The sequence below is a fragment of the Lissotriton helveticus genome, chromosome 1_1 (genome assembly GCF_964261635.1).
Source record: "Lissotriton helveticus chromosome 1_1, aLisHel1.1, whole genome shotgun sequence".
NCBI lineage: Eukaryota > Metazoa > Chordata > Amphibia > Caudata > Salamandridae > Lissotriton > Lissotriton helveticus.
The window spans coordinates 1,358,388,072-1,358,407,622 of NC_136057.1; the positions used below are offsets into that span (position 1 = coordinate 1,358,388,072).

General features: G+C 48.3%; 2 protein-coding genes across 6 annotated transcripts in view; one reads left to right on the plus strand and one right to left on the minus strand.

The window, feature by feature from the left end:
• LOC144764043 (uncharacterized) overlaps positions 1-1,502 on the minus strand; it is a 103,418-nt gene extending 101,916 nt beyond the window's left edge. Inside the window, exon 1 of the mRNA XM_078650194.1 lies at positions 938-1,502. Within this exon, the coding sequence (XP_078506320.1) occupies positions 938-1,502 (565 nt within the window). The remainder of the gene's footprint in view (positions 1-937) is intronic.
• ENTHD1 (ENTH domain containing 1) overlaps positions 1-19,551 on the plus strand; it is a 1,583,016-nt gene that overhangs the window by 124,123 nt on the left and 1,439,342 nt on the right. The gene's annotated exons all lie outside the window — the stretch shown is intronic.

Below are 19,551 nucleotides of genomic sequence, written 5' to 3' on the forward strand. Positions count from 1 at the left end.
GGCAATGCCCCACGCCCCCTCTGTCCCCTCCCATGGTCTCCGAGTTGCTGGTTAGGAAAGCACTGGAAGATGGCATGTCTACCCCCACACTGTGTAAGTTCCGAATGTTTGAACTTACAATATTGTCGCACACAGGAACCTCTATTGAAACCCCAACTAGCTCCCGTGGTAGGCAACTGACCCCTCCCCAAACCACCCGCCCCCATCGTGGCGGGACGCTGTGGAAAGGGCCGATACGTTATTGGTAAACCACTGGCTGTATGAATCGTGTTGGAAGCCGAGTGTCCTGACAACCATTGCAACCACAACTCTTGATCAACTTCACCCCACGGTTTATCATTAAATAGACTCACCCTCGCCCGAAACTCCTCGTCGTAATTCAACCAAGCATATCCTCCCGCCTGTAAATGCGCCCTTCTGATGATATCGATGTATTTAAAAAGTGAAACCGCCCTTTCCGGGTAACGCTCACAATAAACACTGGCATAAATAAGGAATGCAGCCGTCCAATTCTCAATTGTTTTGGGCACTTTGGGGCGTCGAGACAACTCCAACTCCTCCTCCTTAGACCCTTCCCTGGCTTGTAAATCTCTATGCAAAAGGCGAAAAATATCCACATAATCGTGGCTCCAAATTCTCTGCCTTGTTCTCTGAGACAAATGGGTACCCAAGGGCATAGCCACCCCCATATATGGCAATTTTGTACGGCTAATTCTCGGATTCTCACTGTGCACTGAACTAGCTACTGATGACACAGGGCTCCCTCCTCTTTCTTTGTCCTTCTGCTCCCCAGGCCCTGAAGTGGACTGCGGCCTCTCCACTGCCCTTGCACCCAACTCCTGACCTTTTGCCAATACCCCATTTCCACCCTCCACAGGCGCAACACCTGACCCACCTGCCAACGGCCGTGTCCACGCAGCCCACCAGTCTGTCTTACCTGCTGGTAGCTGCGAAGCTCGTTGATGAAATTCTTCAAGACCATCACGCTGATGATGTCCGCCATGGTGATGTGCCAGTGAGAGAACCGCTCCAGGTCTCTGAAATACACTGGCAGAGGTTAATTGACCTACCCCCCTCCCTCCAGACGCCTGTCCGCCGAAACCAATCGCCACCTCTGCAGACACCCCACTTCTTGGATACATGTCATTTTCTTTATCACAATCTTCATCATCATCCTCATGCACATTTCTAAATTCAGCAAGTTCAAAACTTGTACCTGGCCTAGCGCCAGACGCCACATTGACATCCTGATAAAGTACTTCAGACTCAGGCCTCCGTGTAAAGCGCCTAGCCGCAGGCCTAAAATCCGCACCAGATTCGCTTCCAGAAACTACCCCCGCCCCCAAAGCCGCACTTTGCTTCGCTGTGTGAGACAAAGAACTCTGAACTTCAGGAGTAAAACCTGATGCCGCCGTAAACTTCCCGCCGCTCCAGCGAGGAACCGCTCCATACCTACCTGCTACCTGATGTGCTGAGGTACCAGACCATTGCTTCTTTGGCATCTCAGTGTGCTCGACCCAAACCCATTGGCCCTGCTGTGGCCCAGCCCCCGAGTCAAAATCCGCCTGTGGATGCCTAGGCGGAGGCCTAGATTCCGGAAACAATTCAAAACCTTCAATGACTTGCCCCCCAAACCCTCTGCCACCCCGTTCCCCCCCTCCCTCTCCGACATTCCCCCACTTGCTGATCCCACGAAACACCCCCCACCACTTGGCAATCCTGTATGATACGAGTAGAATATGAGTCTTCATCACCAACGTCTGCGTCAATAAATTGTTTCGGGGGACCTCTAGGCTGAGGCACTACAATCTCTTGGCAGTCCATGAACTCACTCTGCTGCATTGGGTCAGCCGACTCTTGCTCACCGCCCATGTAATCTTCACATTCCCCCGCTCCTAAGTGCCCGTATTCATCCTCTTCGCTGTCACTTGAATAATTTACCAAATTATTCTTCTGACCTTCGAAGCAAACCTGAGGCGCTATGTCTATTCTACTGCTGACTGTGGATACACCCTCTGACCTTTGAGGCATATTTCTTGACAATGCCTTATCCGAATGCACCACTGACACCTCTGGCGCCTGTGACGCGATGTCCATTCCTTCAGCTAAATCACTGCCAGCAGCACTTTCATTCAACTGAATATGAGTCACACGCGTGTCAAAAGCACCGCTGGCTCTGCCTCCACGCCTCCCAGCCCGTTTCCTGGCTTGTGGTGTAAATACCATTCGACCTCCCTTCACCACACATGGAGCAGACGCTGAACGTAGGGGTGGAGGCTTCTTCCCTCGACTTCCCCTGCTCACAGATCGCGCTCTCCTCGCACGAACAGCTGGCGCTTTTTCTCCACACACAGCCTCAGGGAAATTACCTGCCACAGACCTGCAGGCGGCAACAGCGCGAACAACACCTTCCGCTGCCAGGCGACGAGGACGCTTAACTTCGACAGAAGTTTCCACAACAGCTCCAGGACGTAACAAATCACTACGCCCCACCGCCACCAAGGCTCGAACTGCTTCTCTGGCAATCTCATCTGCTGCCATGACACGGCCGAAGAGAAAAATTCACCTTCGAAAAAGAGCTCGATATCAAATTTTTAACTCGCTGACAGGAATTCCTCCTAGCTGCTTGTCAAAACGACACCACCGCTCCTTCACTCGCACAGAGTGACGTCGCCCTCCCTCTCCCTCCCCGCGCCTGGAACAGCCCCTCCCACCCTCCCGATCTCCCAATCAGGTCGCGTGAGGTCGTCCCTCGCGCGAAATACCCCAGGGGGACATCGGCTCTTGCCCAGTCCCCCTGGGGGCCCATTGTATAAATAAAGAGTCAAAACATTATCACTTATTTAACCAGACCTGATTACAGTTATAATCAAATACGGCACTTTAAATGTATGCACATTCAGCAATACCGATTTTTTTTGGATATTTTAACAAATCGTGATATACATGATATAACATATGGATCACAATTATAAGACAAAGGACCAGATGTTATGGGACCAATTGTAAATGCCAAGCACATTTGTTTGGTAGTGCCAGATTATTTGTCATGTAGCAAATCATAATATGCAATATATAGCACAATAACACATAATTACGGCAACACATTTAACATCAAGGATAATTGTTCATCATACCAATGACGTGATTATACAAGCATATGATCAGTGCAATTTCAAGTATATGTTATAATGTTGACAGTTTCAGCTTGTGATTATAATATACTTGCAAGATTCATACAGAGTATGGGTAAATGGCAAAAACATTTTTAAGAAACACAAAGTTATGTTTACATACAGCACTAAATCAGGTTAGCTGGTTATCACAGAATGGCATTCCTCCATGGAATCCAGCCCTGTATTAACACTGTCACATCTTAGCATCCAACGACACTCAGTTTTATTGAGGATGTTGGTAATGCTTCCACCTCTAGAAGGGACCTGTATCACTTCGATTACCTGCCAGCGCATCTCTTGAGGTGCGTGATTGTATTCTAGGTAATGTGCCACAAGAGAGGCATTCTCTGTTTGACACCTAATCCTACTTTTGTGCTGACCAAGTCTTATTTTAATCTTCTGGGTGGTTTGACCTATATAGATCAAATCACACGGGCACCAGATCGCATACACTACATTGGATGTGTTACAGTTTGAAAACTCTCGCAGATCATAATTGATATTGCCATGTGAAAATTGCTTTGTATTCATACTTGTGCCACACATAAGACATCCACCACATTTGTAATGTCCTACTATCTTGTCTAGACCCCAGAAGGTTGTCAAATTAGGGCTCTCTGTGCGGGGCAGGGCTGCTCTCACCAGATGATCCCGCAGATTTTTTCCTCTCTTGTAGGAGAATAGGGGTTGTTCAGATGTTATACCAGTGGCAACCACCAAGGGCCAATGTCTCTTGATGATACTAGAGATCTGGTTACTTCGTGTTCCAAATGTGGTACCACAAGGAATACGATTCATCTGTTTTCTTAATTTGGGAGTCAAAAGAAGTTCACGATGGTTATACCACGCACGTTTCATAGATCTTCTTATCAGCCTGCGTGGATAACCCCGTTGTCCCAATTTCCTAGCTAGAATCTCAGCTACAAAAAAATAGTAATTTAAAGAAACAATTTCTACGTATACGTAAAAATTGACCGAATGGTAACCCATCCCTCAGCCCTCTAGGATGGTTACTAGAATATTCCAAAAGGGTATATCGAGCTGTTGGTTTTGTGAATAATTTTGTAGACAATCTCCCTTCATTTGGAAAGATTGTAAGGTCTAGAAAGTCCACCTGGCTATTACTTGAGTTGGATGTAAACTTCAAGTCAGATGAACATGAATTGAGCCAGATGACCCCTCTTGCACACAAGCCAGGCAGGTAGTTTCCTTTCTCGAAGGGGCCAATCCACCCCTAGCTGTTAACGCTCCTACTCACATAGCAGGACATACCTTGGACCTTGTCTTTTCCAACATACCGTCTCTAAAATGCAAAGCCCCGAGACAGCTGGTGTGGTCTGACCACTTCCTTGTGTCCTTCTCCTTCAATCTGGCCAAATACCATTCTCCAGATAGCTCTAGTTATTTTGTTAAAAGAAATTGGAAAAAGCTCACAGCCGAGTGTTTAGGCCCTGTGCTGGTGGACAGCCAACCTCCTCTTTCGAGGGACCCCAATGTTGACGCCGCGTCCCTTCACAAGTGTATTGCGGAGGCTGTGGAGTCCACTGCTCCAGCCAAAATTATGAAATCTTTTAGAAAATCACCCTTCGCCCCATGGTTCTCGGAGAAACTGAGGAACATAAAAAGGAGATGTAAGCAGCTTGAGAGGCTGTGGAGAGTGGATTATGAAAGCCTAGTGAAAGCTACATATAAAAAAATCTTTAAAAGAAATTCATAAATCGACAAAGAAAGCCAGGAAAGAGTACATAGCTAAATTCATTGAGGAGGCCGACAAACCTGACAAAGCTATTTTTAAAGTTGTAAATGCCTTTCTCAAACCTCGCGAGCTGTTGATCGACGCTCAACCATCAACGGCGTTATGCGAGGAAATATCAGATTTTTTTGATAACAAAATCCGGAAGATTTACAATTCCTTCTCAACTTCTGTTGAAACAGATAAATCTGACACGGCCTTAAAAAAAACCCTCCAGGCCCCTCCCCTCAAATTTCACTTTGATCTCACAGAAGGAGGCTCTGGTGGCTATCAAGTGCTGCAAATCAGGTTCACCAGAAGATCCGTGCCCTCCGAAATTATGGAAGGAGCTAACTAACTCCTCCTCTCAAGTGCTGTCGGAAATATGGAACACCTCCCTGACTACAGGCATCTTTCCGGATTTATGGAAGCATGCTTCCTCTTAAAAAGAAACCCAATGTTTATTCAGGCGAACTCAATAATTATTGACCGATTTCTTTATTACAGGCACCAGCTAAGATGCATGAAAAAATAGTACAGAAACAACTGGCCAACTATATCGAGAGCCACAATATCCTGCATGGTACACAATATGGGTTCTGTGCTGGGTTTAGCACAGAAACTGCACTAATTGAGGTGGCAGACTCAGTCAGGCTGGAGCTGGATTCGGGGCATCGGCCATGCTGGTGCTCCTGGATCTATCTGTGGCATTTGATATGATTGACCACTCTATTCTGATCCAACGCCTCGAGGACGTGGGGATCAAAGGCACAGCTTTGCAATGGCTTAAGTCTTTTCTTCATAAGTGCACGCAGAGAGTGGCACTCCAACCACATCAATTCAATCGCAAGCTCCTATGGTGTGGGGTCCCTCAAGGTTCAGCCCTGAGTCCATTGCTCTTCAACATTTATTTGGCCCCTTTATTTTCATTGATTGCCAACTGGTGGGTGAAGGCGATCTCCTAAACCGATGATACCCAGCTGGTATTCCCTTTTAAAGATTTGTCGAGTGCATCCTTTGAGAATTTCAAAAGCTGCTTAAAAGATATAGCACAATGGATGAACAACAACAGACTCAAGCTGAATGCCGACAAAACGGAGGTGCTGTTCTTTGGTAAAAGCCAACCCCCGCCGCAGGCCTTTGGTGGCCTGAGGAAATGGGCTGCCCCCGATCCCGCAAGGTGCGCAAGAAACCTGGGTGTAAAGTGGCAGACAGACCTATCATTCTCGGCCCAAATTCAACAGGTGACAGATGCCTGCTTTGGCAGTCTAAGAAACCTGCGTAAAATGTTACATCTTCTGCCAGAAAAATCTCGCCAGTCTGTGGTCCATGCCACAGTAAACTCCCGTCTGGATTACGCGAATGGCCTGTATTTAGGCCTCCCAGCGTACCAGATAAAGAAATTGCAGATGGTACAGAATGCGGCTGCGAGATTGATTAAACACGTCCCATTCAAGCAGCATATCTCTCCGCTTCTCAAGACACTGCATTGGTTGCCGGTTAATAATAGAATTAAATTTAAGGCCCTAACCCTAGCCTTTCGGGCATTCCACTGATCCTGCCCCTGCTATTTGAAGCAGAGGTTTGGCGCATATAAGCAGCCTCGTTCTCTCCGCTCAGGTTCACAGAAACTGCTATGCACCCCACGAGTTAGGAAAGCTCGGCTTGGGGGCAGATCCTTTTCGATTAAGGCTGCCATGCTTTGGAATGCCTTACCAAACGCTTTGCGACAAATCACCTCTGAAACCATTTTTAGGAGGGCAGCCAAAACCTGTTTTTTTAACCAGGAGTAGCCCCGTGGACTCTCTGTGTAACGCAGGATGCCTGGTGCACCACCAGCTGCTATAGTGCTGGGACACCTCTCAGGAGGTAGCTGTTTGCGCTGTACAAATGACAGTATTATTATTATTATATAGTCTATACGGGAAAGGCTATTATGAGCACCTGAGTGAAATGTGTACTGTTTCTCACGTGGGTTTTGGAACCTCCACACATCTAACAGGCCATGTGCACCTAAAAAAGCAGCTAGAGGCGAGCTGGCACGGTGTTGTGGGCGAATAGGTGTACGGTCTAGTGCGTCTTATGTGGTCATGTTGAAATCCCCTCCTATTACTAAGTCCTCTTCAGGCAACATTAGGAGAAAATTGCCCAGATCTTGAAGGGCGGGGGATTGCATGTTTGTCAGTTTCTTGTGGTCTGCTCTAATTTCAGTGTTTAACATACTCAGCTGTATTTCCATTGCCGTTCGTGAGTCTGATCTCTTGGAGTACCTTGTCCAGCTCATCCAGTTGTGAGCATTCTGAGGATGGAGGCACCACTTCCGTGCTTATGCTGATAGGGAGAGTGTCCGTCATCGAGCGTGTTGCTTCTTCAGGATCTTGCTGCTTTCTCTTGGTCAGGCCCATTGTTACACAGCTGGGTGAATTACAACTTTTTGAAAGGTTCGAATTGGAGGTTTTCATAGGTTTCCAAACTTGAGTGTCAGGTCGGTATTGGGGGTTGGTTAACCCTTTCTCTACTACAAGGTTGCGCCGAGCCTCAGACGTGTAGCTTCTTCCAACTTTCACCGGGTAGCTCCAGCTATGGGGGTTACAGTATCTCTGGTTATTGATGCCACAGTGCGTCTGCACCTCTAGTAGTGTTTATCACTAGCTGCTGCACAGTGCGCGGCACCGGATAACGTCTGTTTCCTTGGAGTGATGGATTTATGCTGCACTAGCTGAGGAACTAGGAAGACATCCTAGTATCGCCCTGACCGAGTCCTCGGTAAAAACTGCTTGGTGTGCATTTCTCTAGCTGGTTGTCTTGTGGTGGCTCAGGTCGGGCGGTAAACAAGTTCCTCCAGAGACATCTCCGAGCGCCGTAGTTGGGATTATGGTCTCAGCTGTCTGAGATGTGGTCTCTCAGGGCGCCCTGCATTCAGAAACCTCCTTCCAAGTATTACGGCCACCTTCTCACTAGGGCATTGTGCATACCTAGTTCCAGTTTTGAGAGTGAGGATCAGGTTTGGTCCCCTTGTGGTCCCAGAACTTCCTTTATGCTGGTGGCGGAGGGACAGACAACGTTCTTTTGGGTGGTATGCTCCGTGAGCTAGACGGGTCATTGCAATGCTTCAGAGCTTCCCACGTTTCGACCCCGGGATATCTTGCTCGCCTGATCAGCTCATAGTGGGTGGGTTGGGATGATTCAGAACGGACGCCTAGACAATTGCAGCTGCCCCCCCAGGGTATGGTCATCAACCTGGGGCCTAACACCTTACTGGTCCGACTGAAATGATCTTGTGACGCGCCTTGGGCTCCCCTTTGCAGTCTGGTTTCTGGGCTATTGTGTGTGCAGTCTGGCTTGGGGTCCTTCTTATCTCTTATCAGTCTTTATGGCTGTGAAATCAGTAGAGAGCCGCAAAGGGGAGGAACCCTTTCAGAGAATCCCACGTGTCCGGTGGGTCTTCGCATTGCCTGCTATCCGCTGCCCCATGAACAGCTTATTCACGGGTGCTACTCTGAGCCGGCGCCTGGGCCTCATCGGTCGCCCACCCAGGACGTGATCTTCCATCAGGGATTCCTCACCTAATCTTTCTGTGCGACTTACTGTCCGGCGGAGCTTAGCAGGACTGGCGTGGGGCTGAATACGGATGTGGGGCCTGTCGGTAGATGCACCGGACGAGCTGCAGGTAAGGCCTTACGGTCTACCACTTGTAATGGCGGACTTCAGTACTTGCCGCATTGCGAGAGCAGCCGCAGATGCTCGCTTTTGCAGAGGCCTCGACCCACCCTCCTCCGCGCTGGTATCTTCGCTACCGTTACTGCTTACCGGGGGCTGCGCTGTGTAAGTCGTCCCAGGCGCCGGCGCCATCTCGGCTGTCAGTGTGGACCGGACTCAAGGGGTACGCTGTTTTGTGCGGGCTTACTTTTGTCTTGTGTGTCTGTTTATGGCACCGGATGCTCCTCTGTTTCCCCGTATGCATCCCCCAGAATAATGTATTAGATCTACCTTGGGAGACCGGGACGATGATTCATGCAGTGGGCTGATGTGGAGGAGATGCCAGGCCCCGGGTCCGGAACTGCTGGTCAATGCGACCGCCATCTTTGGCAGTTAGCCACACCCATCAACTCCATAGTAATACTTTGGCTATAATCAAGTTGTCGGATGGTAATGTCCTATCTCAGAAAATCTTGACCCGTAATGGTCTAAACCAGGGTTGTATTTTGGCCCGCTCCTTTTTAACCTGTACATATCCGACCTGGCTACCATATTAATGGTCTACAGCAGGGTTGTATTTTGGCCCACTCCTTTTTAACCTGTACATATCCGACCTGGCTACCATATTACTTCACATACTAAATGATGCCCCAAAGCTAGCAGGGACTTAAGTCCCCATTTTAGCTTATGCTGCCGATATGGTTGATTGATTGATTGATTGTGGGTTTCTAACGCGCTAGAATCGACTCCCGAAGGAGTATCTCTGCGCTGTAGACCGCTGGGGAACCCGTCCTGGCTTTCCCTGTGAGATGGTCCCTACTGGGTATCTCCAAGGTGAAACCAGGCATCCCCGGCGTATGTGGGGGGCTGTTGTGGAGATGAGGCAAGCTAATGCCCAGAGTTGCCGAGTGTGATCCCTAGTTAGAGTAGGCACCGAGGCGAGAATTATCGAGTCCCTTGACCCTGGACCAAGACCTTGCCGCGTCGGGAATTGAACCCTGGTCCCGGGCTGTCCTCTGCTCCCGGGTCTGCCGCCTCTAACCAGTGAGCCACACCACTCCACTATATTGGTGACCACCCAGATAGGCCTACAACGTCAACGGAATAAAATGCAATCATACAATGAGGAAGAAAACCTTGTCATTAACATTAATAAAATCAAAGTAATGTCCTTTGGTCGAAGGAACTTTAATTTTATCTGGAGAATAGGCAACATTAAACTAGAAAAGGTCAAGGAATACACATACCTGGGAGTTCTACTAGACAGATATCTAAATTAGAAAACACATGTTGAGAAACTAAGAACTTCTAGTACTATGGGAACATTGAAAATGTTTTCTACAGTATATGGGGAGAGAACGATAGACCCTATATTGGACGTTGTAGAAGCAAAGATTATTGCTGTTCAATTATACAATTCCTTAATTTGGGTTTGTACACTCATCCAAAACATAGATTCAATCCTCTCGAACAGTATTCAACAACTCCTACGTTTAAGACAAAACTACCCATTTATGCTGTTTAAGATTAGAACTAGGCTTTATCCCTCTGCTAGATATAGCTGATATTAACTGAATCATTTACTTTAATGATTCCAAGGAGATAGAAATTAAAATATTTAGAGCTCACATTAATGAAGCTTTATCTGCACTCAGGGGGAGAGCATCTTTCTCAGAAAGTTCAGTTGCAAAGTTGAAGTTGCTGGCAGCTTACAATCTCCCTCCCATGGAGGTGTTAGCAAGCATGTCTGCAACGGTTCGGAAGCTAATGATAAACAAGCATTTACAATGCAATGGTTTCGCCTTTGGAAAAGTTAGAGCTATTGGCATTGCTCATGACATTTTTTTTTGTTTACTTATAAATAAATGGCATTGTTATTTACATTGCCAACAGCTCTCTCAGCCCACACAGCTCGCTCAGCCCTCACAGCCCACACATCCCACACAGCTCTAGCTCTCACAGCCCACACAGCCCTCACAGCTCTAGCTCTCACAGCCCACACAGCTCTCACAGCCCTCACAGCTCTAGCTCTCACAGCCCACACAGCTCTCACAGCCCTCACAGCCCTCACAGCCCACACAGCCCTCACAGCCCTCACAGCCCACACAGCTCTCACAGCCCACACAGCTCTCACAGCCCACACAGCTCTCACAGCCCACACAGCTCTCACAGCCCACACAGCTCTCACAGCCCACACAGCTCTCACAGCCCACAATGCAGCAATCACATAACACTACACATGCCTTCACAACACACCAATTAAAGAAAACTCACAATTTAAGACGGTTTGTATTGTTCACAAGTCATTCCATGGAAACAACACTGGATATTTAACTTAAGTCTCCATCAACCACAAACCAACAAGGCACCAATGATTAACAATTAAAAGAGGGTTGTTGTCCTGGGCAAATCCAGTGGGTAAAGCTCATTCCTGTGCCAGAAACCAATACCTGAATGGTTTGGAGGACTGAATAAAGGGTCACAGTCGTGCCTGATTTAGCAGGAACAAGTTCCATACCCTATGTCAACGAGCTGTGCCAGGTGAAGTAGACGGAGTGATTAGAACTGTACCAAATAAGGGTAGAGAGACTGCGGTAGGCCCGCGGTCCCTGCAGGGGACCCCATAGGAGGGCAAACCCCGTAGTAGGGCGTAGGAAACCGCAGGCCAGCCAGGGGGAGGGAGGGGGGGCGGGGCCGGACAAGGGTAGGCCACCCCCCCTTTTTTCTGGGATGTTATGGGGAGCCCTGCCTTCCGGGCGCTCTCTTTGCTGCTGCCCCCTCTCACTGTCGGTCGCTCCAGGCTGTTCCCGCCAGCCTCAGACGTTAGGCCCCTAGCCCCCACTTCCCCCACGACGCCGGACGCGAGGCCCGCAATTTCTCTCTGCACAGCTCCCCAGTGCACCTCTGCACAGCTCCCACAGTGCACCTCTGCACAGCTCCCCCAGTGCACCTCTGCACAGCTCCCCCAGTGCACCTCTGCTCCGCCAGTGCATCTCTGCACAGCTCCCCCAGTGCACCTCTGCACAGCTCTCCCAGGGCAGTTCTGCTCAGCTCCACCAGTGCAGTTCTGCTCAGCTCCACCAGTGCACCTCTGCTCAGCTCCGCCAGTGCACCTCTGCTCAGCTCCGCCAGTGCACCTCTGCTCAGCTCCGCCAGTGCACCTCTGCTCAGCTCCGCCAGTGCACCTCTGCTCAGCTCCGCCAGTGCACCTCTGCACCGCTCCCCCAGTGTCGAAACACCCTGCCCTTCTACACCGCGTGCAAGTCTACAAAGATAGGTATGATCGGCGGCCAGACTAGGGTGGGAACGGGGAAGCCGCGGAGAGGAGATCACATTGTAGGATAGATGGCCTGAAGGGCAGTCCTAAAAGATTAACACTCACGACCAGGGGTCTGGTCGTTCGCCTTCAAACAAAGGACCGAGTGTAGACTAAAATCACAACAATACTCACCGACCGCCCCAGCCAGTGGCCGACCAGTGGCTAACCCAGGGCATAAATAGCGCGAGCCCGCACGATTTAATCAGGGAAAGCGTGTTTCTCAGCTAGGGGAAAACAACGTGAATAGGATTATTTCCCTGGAAGTGAGCCAGAGACCCAGGGCCTCAGATGGGTGGGGCGCATTGTAGTGCCTAACGGGTGGGCATGATGTGTAAGCTACGCAATCTAATCATGTGTACACTAGAGCGGCTGTGGTATGTGGGTGAAAGGAGAGCTCCAAGGAGTAAGTCAACTCGCGATGCTGAAGTATTCAGCATAGGGCACGTATCTCACATGCATTTCATTTGTTTTATAGCACTACCCAACCAGTGTAGGGAGTCAGAGCACTTAACATTACCCGCACACATTAAACACAGACAATGAATCAAACATGCTGAATCAGTCTATAGGAGATATAACAAGACAAACAAGATAACAAGGTGTAGGAAAGAAATGCCTCCCTACGAGTAGACAGTATATTTAAGTGAGTTTGGTATGGCAATGCACCAACTCTGGACTCCAAACATACCACAGTGGTTGGAATTGGCATTATGAATAAGAATGCATTCCTATCCATGCTGACCCATTTTAGGAACGTTAGGAAATGAGAAAGGCGAGTGACAACGTAAGGCTTCGAACCTATAACTTGCGGGTTGCAGGCAACTCTTAGATGGCAGTTAATAGCGCACTGTACTACAGGCTGTTCGGTGTCTTCGCCGAGGCACAAGCCCGGGTCCCTGAATTCCCCGCGTGGGTACCGGTTAGAAGCATCCCCGGGCTGAGACAGACCAGGGCCGAGACCCCCCCACCCCGCAATGTTCTGTACCGCAGCTCCTGCAGACTCGCACCAACCAAGCCAAAGCTGGCGAGTCAGACACCATGCTGCATTTTTCGAACCCTTAAACATATTCTGGCCTTAAAGCCGCGCCGCAAGCACGCGGATATAACCGATCAAATGTACACAAGCTGGGCATACGCTAAAGTGGTTTCACGAACGTGTTAACAGATCTCACAAATATGCGGCAGGCAACATCTCACATGTAGATTATACTGTATGGCCCGGCCACGGGTAGCCTACCAACGTCAAAGGATGTGAACACCGAAGGGACCTACTAACACTGAAGTACCCCTGATCTGTAAAGGATCTCTAGAGTGCAATTCCAGAGTGCAACGCCGGCTAAATTGGCTCGCTGAGGACTAGCAGGCTGAAGCGTACACCTCGTCAATACACCCGATTGGGCCGCAACAGATATGCAAAGAGCCATGTACTGCAGGGAATAGGAATACTGTCGCTTGCGCACGGAGGAGCACGCTGCCAAACAAACCTGGGCCAACGGATGTGCTAAAACCATCAATCTTGAGCCTAGCACCCCCTCGCAGAAGCGTAGCTGAAATGAATTGCGCCGAGAACTAACATTCCTCATGCTGCTGCTACGAGGCAAATTGAGAGCACCCTACCCCTGTACCGCCGTGAGGCCACCCCATGCCCCCCAACACCCAGTGCCGGGTATACGATGCACCCCGCAAAACCGCACCCCATAGCACGATGATGGCACTGAGCCGCATACCCATTACTCAAAACACACTGGCACTGCTGGGTGGGGCGGGGGGTGGGGGGGTGAGGGATGGAAGGACGGACACCAGGGCGTGCGCACCAGGGATGGGACTGTACCGATCTGCAAACCGAACGCGCATTGCAGAAACGCAAGACACGCATCACCAGCACGCGACGTGTGAGAAGCTGCAAACACCCATGCCCCTCGGTGGCGGGGGCAAGACTGCCAACCCACAGCATGGCGGCGAGGTCCCAGGAAACGGAGGCCACCTGAAGACAATGTGGACGGCCCGGGACAAGCCAGGCTCGGCGGGAGCCCAGCCGCAGCAATCTGTGCGCAGTGGGCACGAGCGAGGCTCCTCGACACACACAACCCCGCTGCACTCCAAACACACCACGAAAAACCCCCCACGCCGCACGAGGCCCCGTCGGGAAACGAACCACGACTCGTGGCAAGCACCACACCCTGCATCGCGCACCTTGAACCATACGTGGGCCCACAGCGAAATGCCCCCGGAGCAGGACCCCACAAATCCAAACCACAGATCGGCCAAATAGGCGATGAACACAAGGCAATCCCGCTGAATAGGACTTCACCATGCACAGAAATCACCCCTCACTCGCAATCGTAAACCAACATGGCGACAAGCAGCTAGGGAGAGGCCACCGTCCGGCCCCCGGACGTGGAACCAGGCGACACACACCAGCCAGACCCTGCCCGACCGGAGCATGCGGAAAAGGTTACTGTTGTGCATTCAACGTTTCCTTCCCCAAGTTACATAATTTGTAATGATTGATGTTTGCTTCCACACAAGGGAATTCGTTTACACAGATTTTAACACTTTCAATGTGATTTGCAAGGATAAGTTAATCATCCCCATCAGAATTCAATTCAACTAAATAGAATTTAAATCAAACAAATAAAACTACATAAATGACAAACATAAACACAAGCCAGGTGTATAGAAAAAAGAAATTTATCAAAAGTTTAAAACAAATCATCTGATATACAGAAAATGAAATAGGACTGCAGGTTGACACTCAATGTATTCACAACCAACTCAACAGAACCTATTGACGCCTATCCCAAGAGCATAATGAAAAAACAAAAAGGATGAGGCGGAGGTCGACGTTTCGGTCTCCTACAGGATGCTTAGGGAGACCATCTTCAGGACTGATGACAAATGAAATCTGTATATTAAAAAGTGTAATAGAAAATATTGTGACAATTGCAAATTGAATTTGAGCAACAGCGTCACGTCAATGAGTTGTAGACATGGGTCTTCCGGAGAGTTATTAGTAACACCCAATCTTTCAATTTAGTTGGGCTCGTAAATGCAGAGTATCACTTTTAATAATACGTCCGTCAAAAGGCGATTCCAAAGATTTAATCAAAAAGGGGGAACTTTAGTCAGACGTTAGCTTGACTTGACTTCGGATAGCTTCTGCAAGTACAAATGGCGTTCTCACGGGGGTATACAAAGCGGGGGTCCTTTTCCTATCGCAAAGACGGAAAGATTGGGTGTTACTAATAACTCTCCGGAAGACCCATGTCTACAACTCATTGACGTGACGCTGTTGCTCAAATTCAATTTGCAATTGTCACAATATTTTCTATTACACTTTTTAATATACAGATTTCATTTGTCATCAGTCCTGAAGATGGTCTCGCTAAGCATCCTGTAGGAGACCGAAACGTCGACCTCCGCCTCATCCTTTTTGTTTTTTCATTATGCTCTTGGGATAGGCGTCAATAGGTTCTGTTGAGTTGGTTGTGAATACATTGAGTGTCAACCTGCAGTCCTATTTCATTTTCTGTATATCAGATGATTTGTTTTAAACTTTTGATAAATTTCTTTTTTCTATACACCTGGCTTGTGTTTATGTTTGTCATTTATGTAGTTTTATTTGTTTGATTTAAATTCTATTTAGTTGAATTGAATTCTGATGGGGATGATTAACTTATCCTTGCAAATCACATTGAAAGTGTTAAAATCTGTGTAAACGAATTCCCTTGAAGGCACTCTTACCCTTTTACTTAATTACCCAAGCCCTCAAGGGTAGTCTGGGTCGCTCACTTTTTTGTAAATCTGCTTCCACACAAAGCATCTGCCGAAACCCGGGATCGAACCATGGACCCTTGGATTATCGTTCTAACGTCCTCCCAGCTGAGTTATATCGGCCGCGTTTCCTTCCCCAAGTCTCTTAACTAGTAATGATCGATGTTTGATACCACACAAAAATTCTGCCGAAACCCGGGATCGAACCATGGACCTTTGGATTTTCGTTCTAACGCTCTACCCACTGAGCTATATCGGCCGCAGAAGAACAAACACAGCCGACCCAGGACATACTTCCGGAGCACACCGGCATATTCAGTCCTAAAACCGAGCAACCCTACACGCGCTCGCTGAGGGGGAGGGGGGGGGGGGGCGGACATGGGGGACCGCTCAGCACACACAACCACCCGGCCTCGGAGGCCCGGGATGGGCGCCATGACCGATACCATACGCCACACAGTCCCCGATTCCCTCACAAGTCTCCAAGATCCTACATCCGACATCCGTGCAATAGCTCAGGCGCGAGGCCCCGACACAAACGCCTCGCAACAGGACCGTGGAGGAATAGTTACTCCCGTCACACTACAGGGTTAACAAAATGGGCTCAATCTTTTAGCTTTGACCGCTGGGAGTGCCCGGTCATTTCATAGATATCCCTTTGCCATTTCCTAGACCGCGAGACAACCAAAACAAACACCGAGGGACAAAGAAACGAGCGGACACCTCTCATCCCCACTCACCGTAAACATAGCAACAGCAGCACGTCGGATCTATAACATCAACGCAACACCAGACCTCAGGACGGCGACCCGACGTGACCAAAAGAGTGTCCCGACGTGACCAAAAGAGTGTCCCAACATTGTACCGCGACGTCCGGAGCGGCAAACTCATCTACAAAACAAGCACCTACGAGGACACGGGGGGGGGCGGGAGAGGACACGGACGGCGGGAGGGGGGCGGGAGAGGACACGAACGGCGGGAGAGGACACGGACGGCGGGAGAGGACACGAACGGCGGGAGAGGACACGAACGGCGGGAGAGGACACGGACGGCGGGAGGGGAGCGGGAAAGGAACGGACAGCGGGAGCGGGGCGGGAACGTGCACAGGACAGCGAGGGGGGGCGGGAACGGCGCACGGACAGCGGGAGGGGGGGAAGGATCACGGCGCACGCATATTTCTAAACAAAATGCTCCTTACCTGATCGCCTCGTGGGAACTCGAATCTTGCAGCCAACTCCAACAACAAACACTTAGCAAAAGAAGAAAACAGGCGGACTCCCCAAAAAAAAATAACACACACCCACCACCGTGATGACGAACAGAAGTGGGTGGAGAGGGAAAAAAGGTCGGGAACGCCCCCGAATCTGGTCCGGCCTTGACGGACAGATCCGGCTTCCAATGGCTAGCCTCCATTTATGGAGCTAGCCAATGGGAGCCGGGGGACGTTCCCGAAGTCCTTATGGTAAACAAAGGATTTCGCCTGCGCCGAAAAGCTGCGCAGAGCGCAGCCTTCGGCAGGCGAAACCCAAAAAGGAGTTAAAGTTTTTAGCCTGCTTCGGGATATTGAGGCTGCAGCATGGTATAAGCACAATAAGTACACCATTGAAACTTGTATACCTTTAAGGCAACTTTATCTCGATTTTAATATGCGGCACAGGAGTAGATTGCCTTCCTGTGCTTCAGGCTTTTCTATCTTCCTTGTAAGAATTTCAATGGTGTCTGGAACTCTACGGGCCAAATTTACAGTATATGCAGGGTGTGTAAACTAGCCCAGGAGTCCATAGAACACATAATGTTCTTGTGCCCAGCATTAATGGATGCATGGAAAATATATCTAAAACCCATTTTTAATACTGAGGGCATAAGAACAATGTCAGAGACACTATTATTCTGTTTTAATGGCATTATATAAAAATCTGGGGGAAACACTGTACATTTTTGGAAATCGCCCTTAAGCTTTGGAGAAAAATAGACCGCACAATCCGAGCAGCGCCGGCCTGATGCACTAGTATTAAGATATATACAGTATTTGATAGGCATTTTTTTATTAATTTATGATGGAGAAATCTTTGTATTAGTTTTTAACCTGTACTGTACCTGTTCTTCACCTATTCAAAGTATTTATCATGTGTAGATTTTATCTGTGTTCGGTAATATTGTATCTGATCGAGACTTCGAGCCGCAGATTCCTTAACTTTTGAATTCTCCCCGGCACCAGTCTAGATCTGGAAATTTTTTAACAGTAACTTTGCCCACTAGGGGATGGCACCGTACGGCTCCGCGATGACGTCAACTCCAGTTGTGACATCAGTGAAGTCATATAAGTACCTTCCGGTGCACGGATGTCAGATCTTCTGTGAAACCTTCCGCACCAGAACAAGGAACCCCTATAGAAACTGGCTGTGGAAACAGTGTGCCAAAAAAGATCAGTGTATCTTTGATAAAATAACTAGAAAATTGAAATGTATGATATGGCAATACCAATTCAAGATCTATGAGATAAGACCCAATGGGTCGTTAAATCACACAAGTACATGAAACAGTGACCACTGGTGTAAAAGAAACAGTGCTGATAAAGAGTATAACCCTTATATTACAGTTCGGTCACAGAGCGGGGAAAATGGGTAGGGCGTTAAGGAATCTGAAACTAGACTGTGTCTCTACTAGTTAATTAGTTACCGAAGGTAAGTAACTTGTTCATATGATAGAGACATCTAGCTGCAGATTCCTTAACGTTTGAATTAAATACCATAGCTATACCCATCTGGAGGAAGGTCTGTGAACGAATCCTACCAAAGTTCTCAAAGAGAACCAGCCAGTTGAAACTAACAATAGACCAGACATATGCAGGAGTTTTAGCATTTAGATGAAAAATAGCATGGGCTCTTTCTAAAAACCGTGGCAATGACCACAGACAATGTGAGTAATAAACAACCCTGCAGGCTCAGAAACCAAAAGCCTAACGGGGAACAGGATAACACCCTGCTAGAAGACACCTGACATTAGTCAGCCATTAGTATTTAACCCTCAAAGGGTAAAGTGAGCCCTTAGACTGGAAGGATCAAAGGCACAGCGAATAGCATACAAACTGCAGTCTCTACACCAATAAAGAAATATTACCTTGTAGAGAGGAACCAATAGAGCATTAATGACTGTGTCAGTTAAAGCAGATAATACATTTTTAAACGTAGGCACCTTATAAGTAACCACACTATGTTATCAGGAAAGAGCTATAGTATCCAACAGAAAAATCATTATCAAAGTCACATTTTATTCTGAGGGATACTTATTCCTGCAGATTCCTCGTCTAATGAATTAGGCCGCTATTAGTACAGTAGTTAATATTTATATGGCTCCTCTGGCAGATATTATTCAGCTGTTTTGGTCTTAAGGTGGTGTCCTATGCAGAAGATACTCAGCTCATGTCTTCTTTTCAAAAAGTCAACATTGACCCATAAGGGCCATATGTATCAACAAACCCTTTTGCGATTCCTAAATAGCGATTTTTAAGGAATCACTATTTAGGAATTGCAAAATGGTATGTATGAAGAAATTCGTGATTTTTTAGCGATTCCTTAATCTTCCTTATTTTCAAATTCGCATTTTGCGAATTCGCAATTAAGGAATAATTTCCAATGCATTCCTATGGGCCAGGAGGCCCATAGGAATTATTGCGAAATAATTCTCAAATTGCGAATTCGCAATTTGCTAATCGCAACTTGAGAATTATTTCAGGGGTGCAGGGGTGTCTCAAAGACACCCTGCTGCACCCCTTAAATGTACATGTGTGTGCATATGGCGCACATACATGCCCTATGGGCATGTGGGTGCATCACATGCCACCTTCAAAA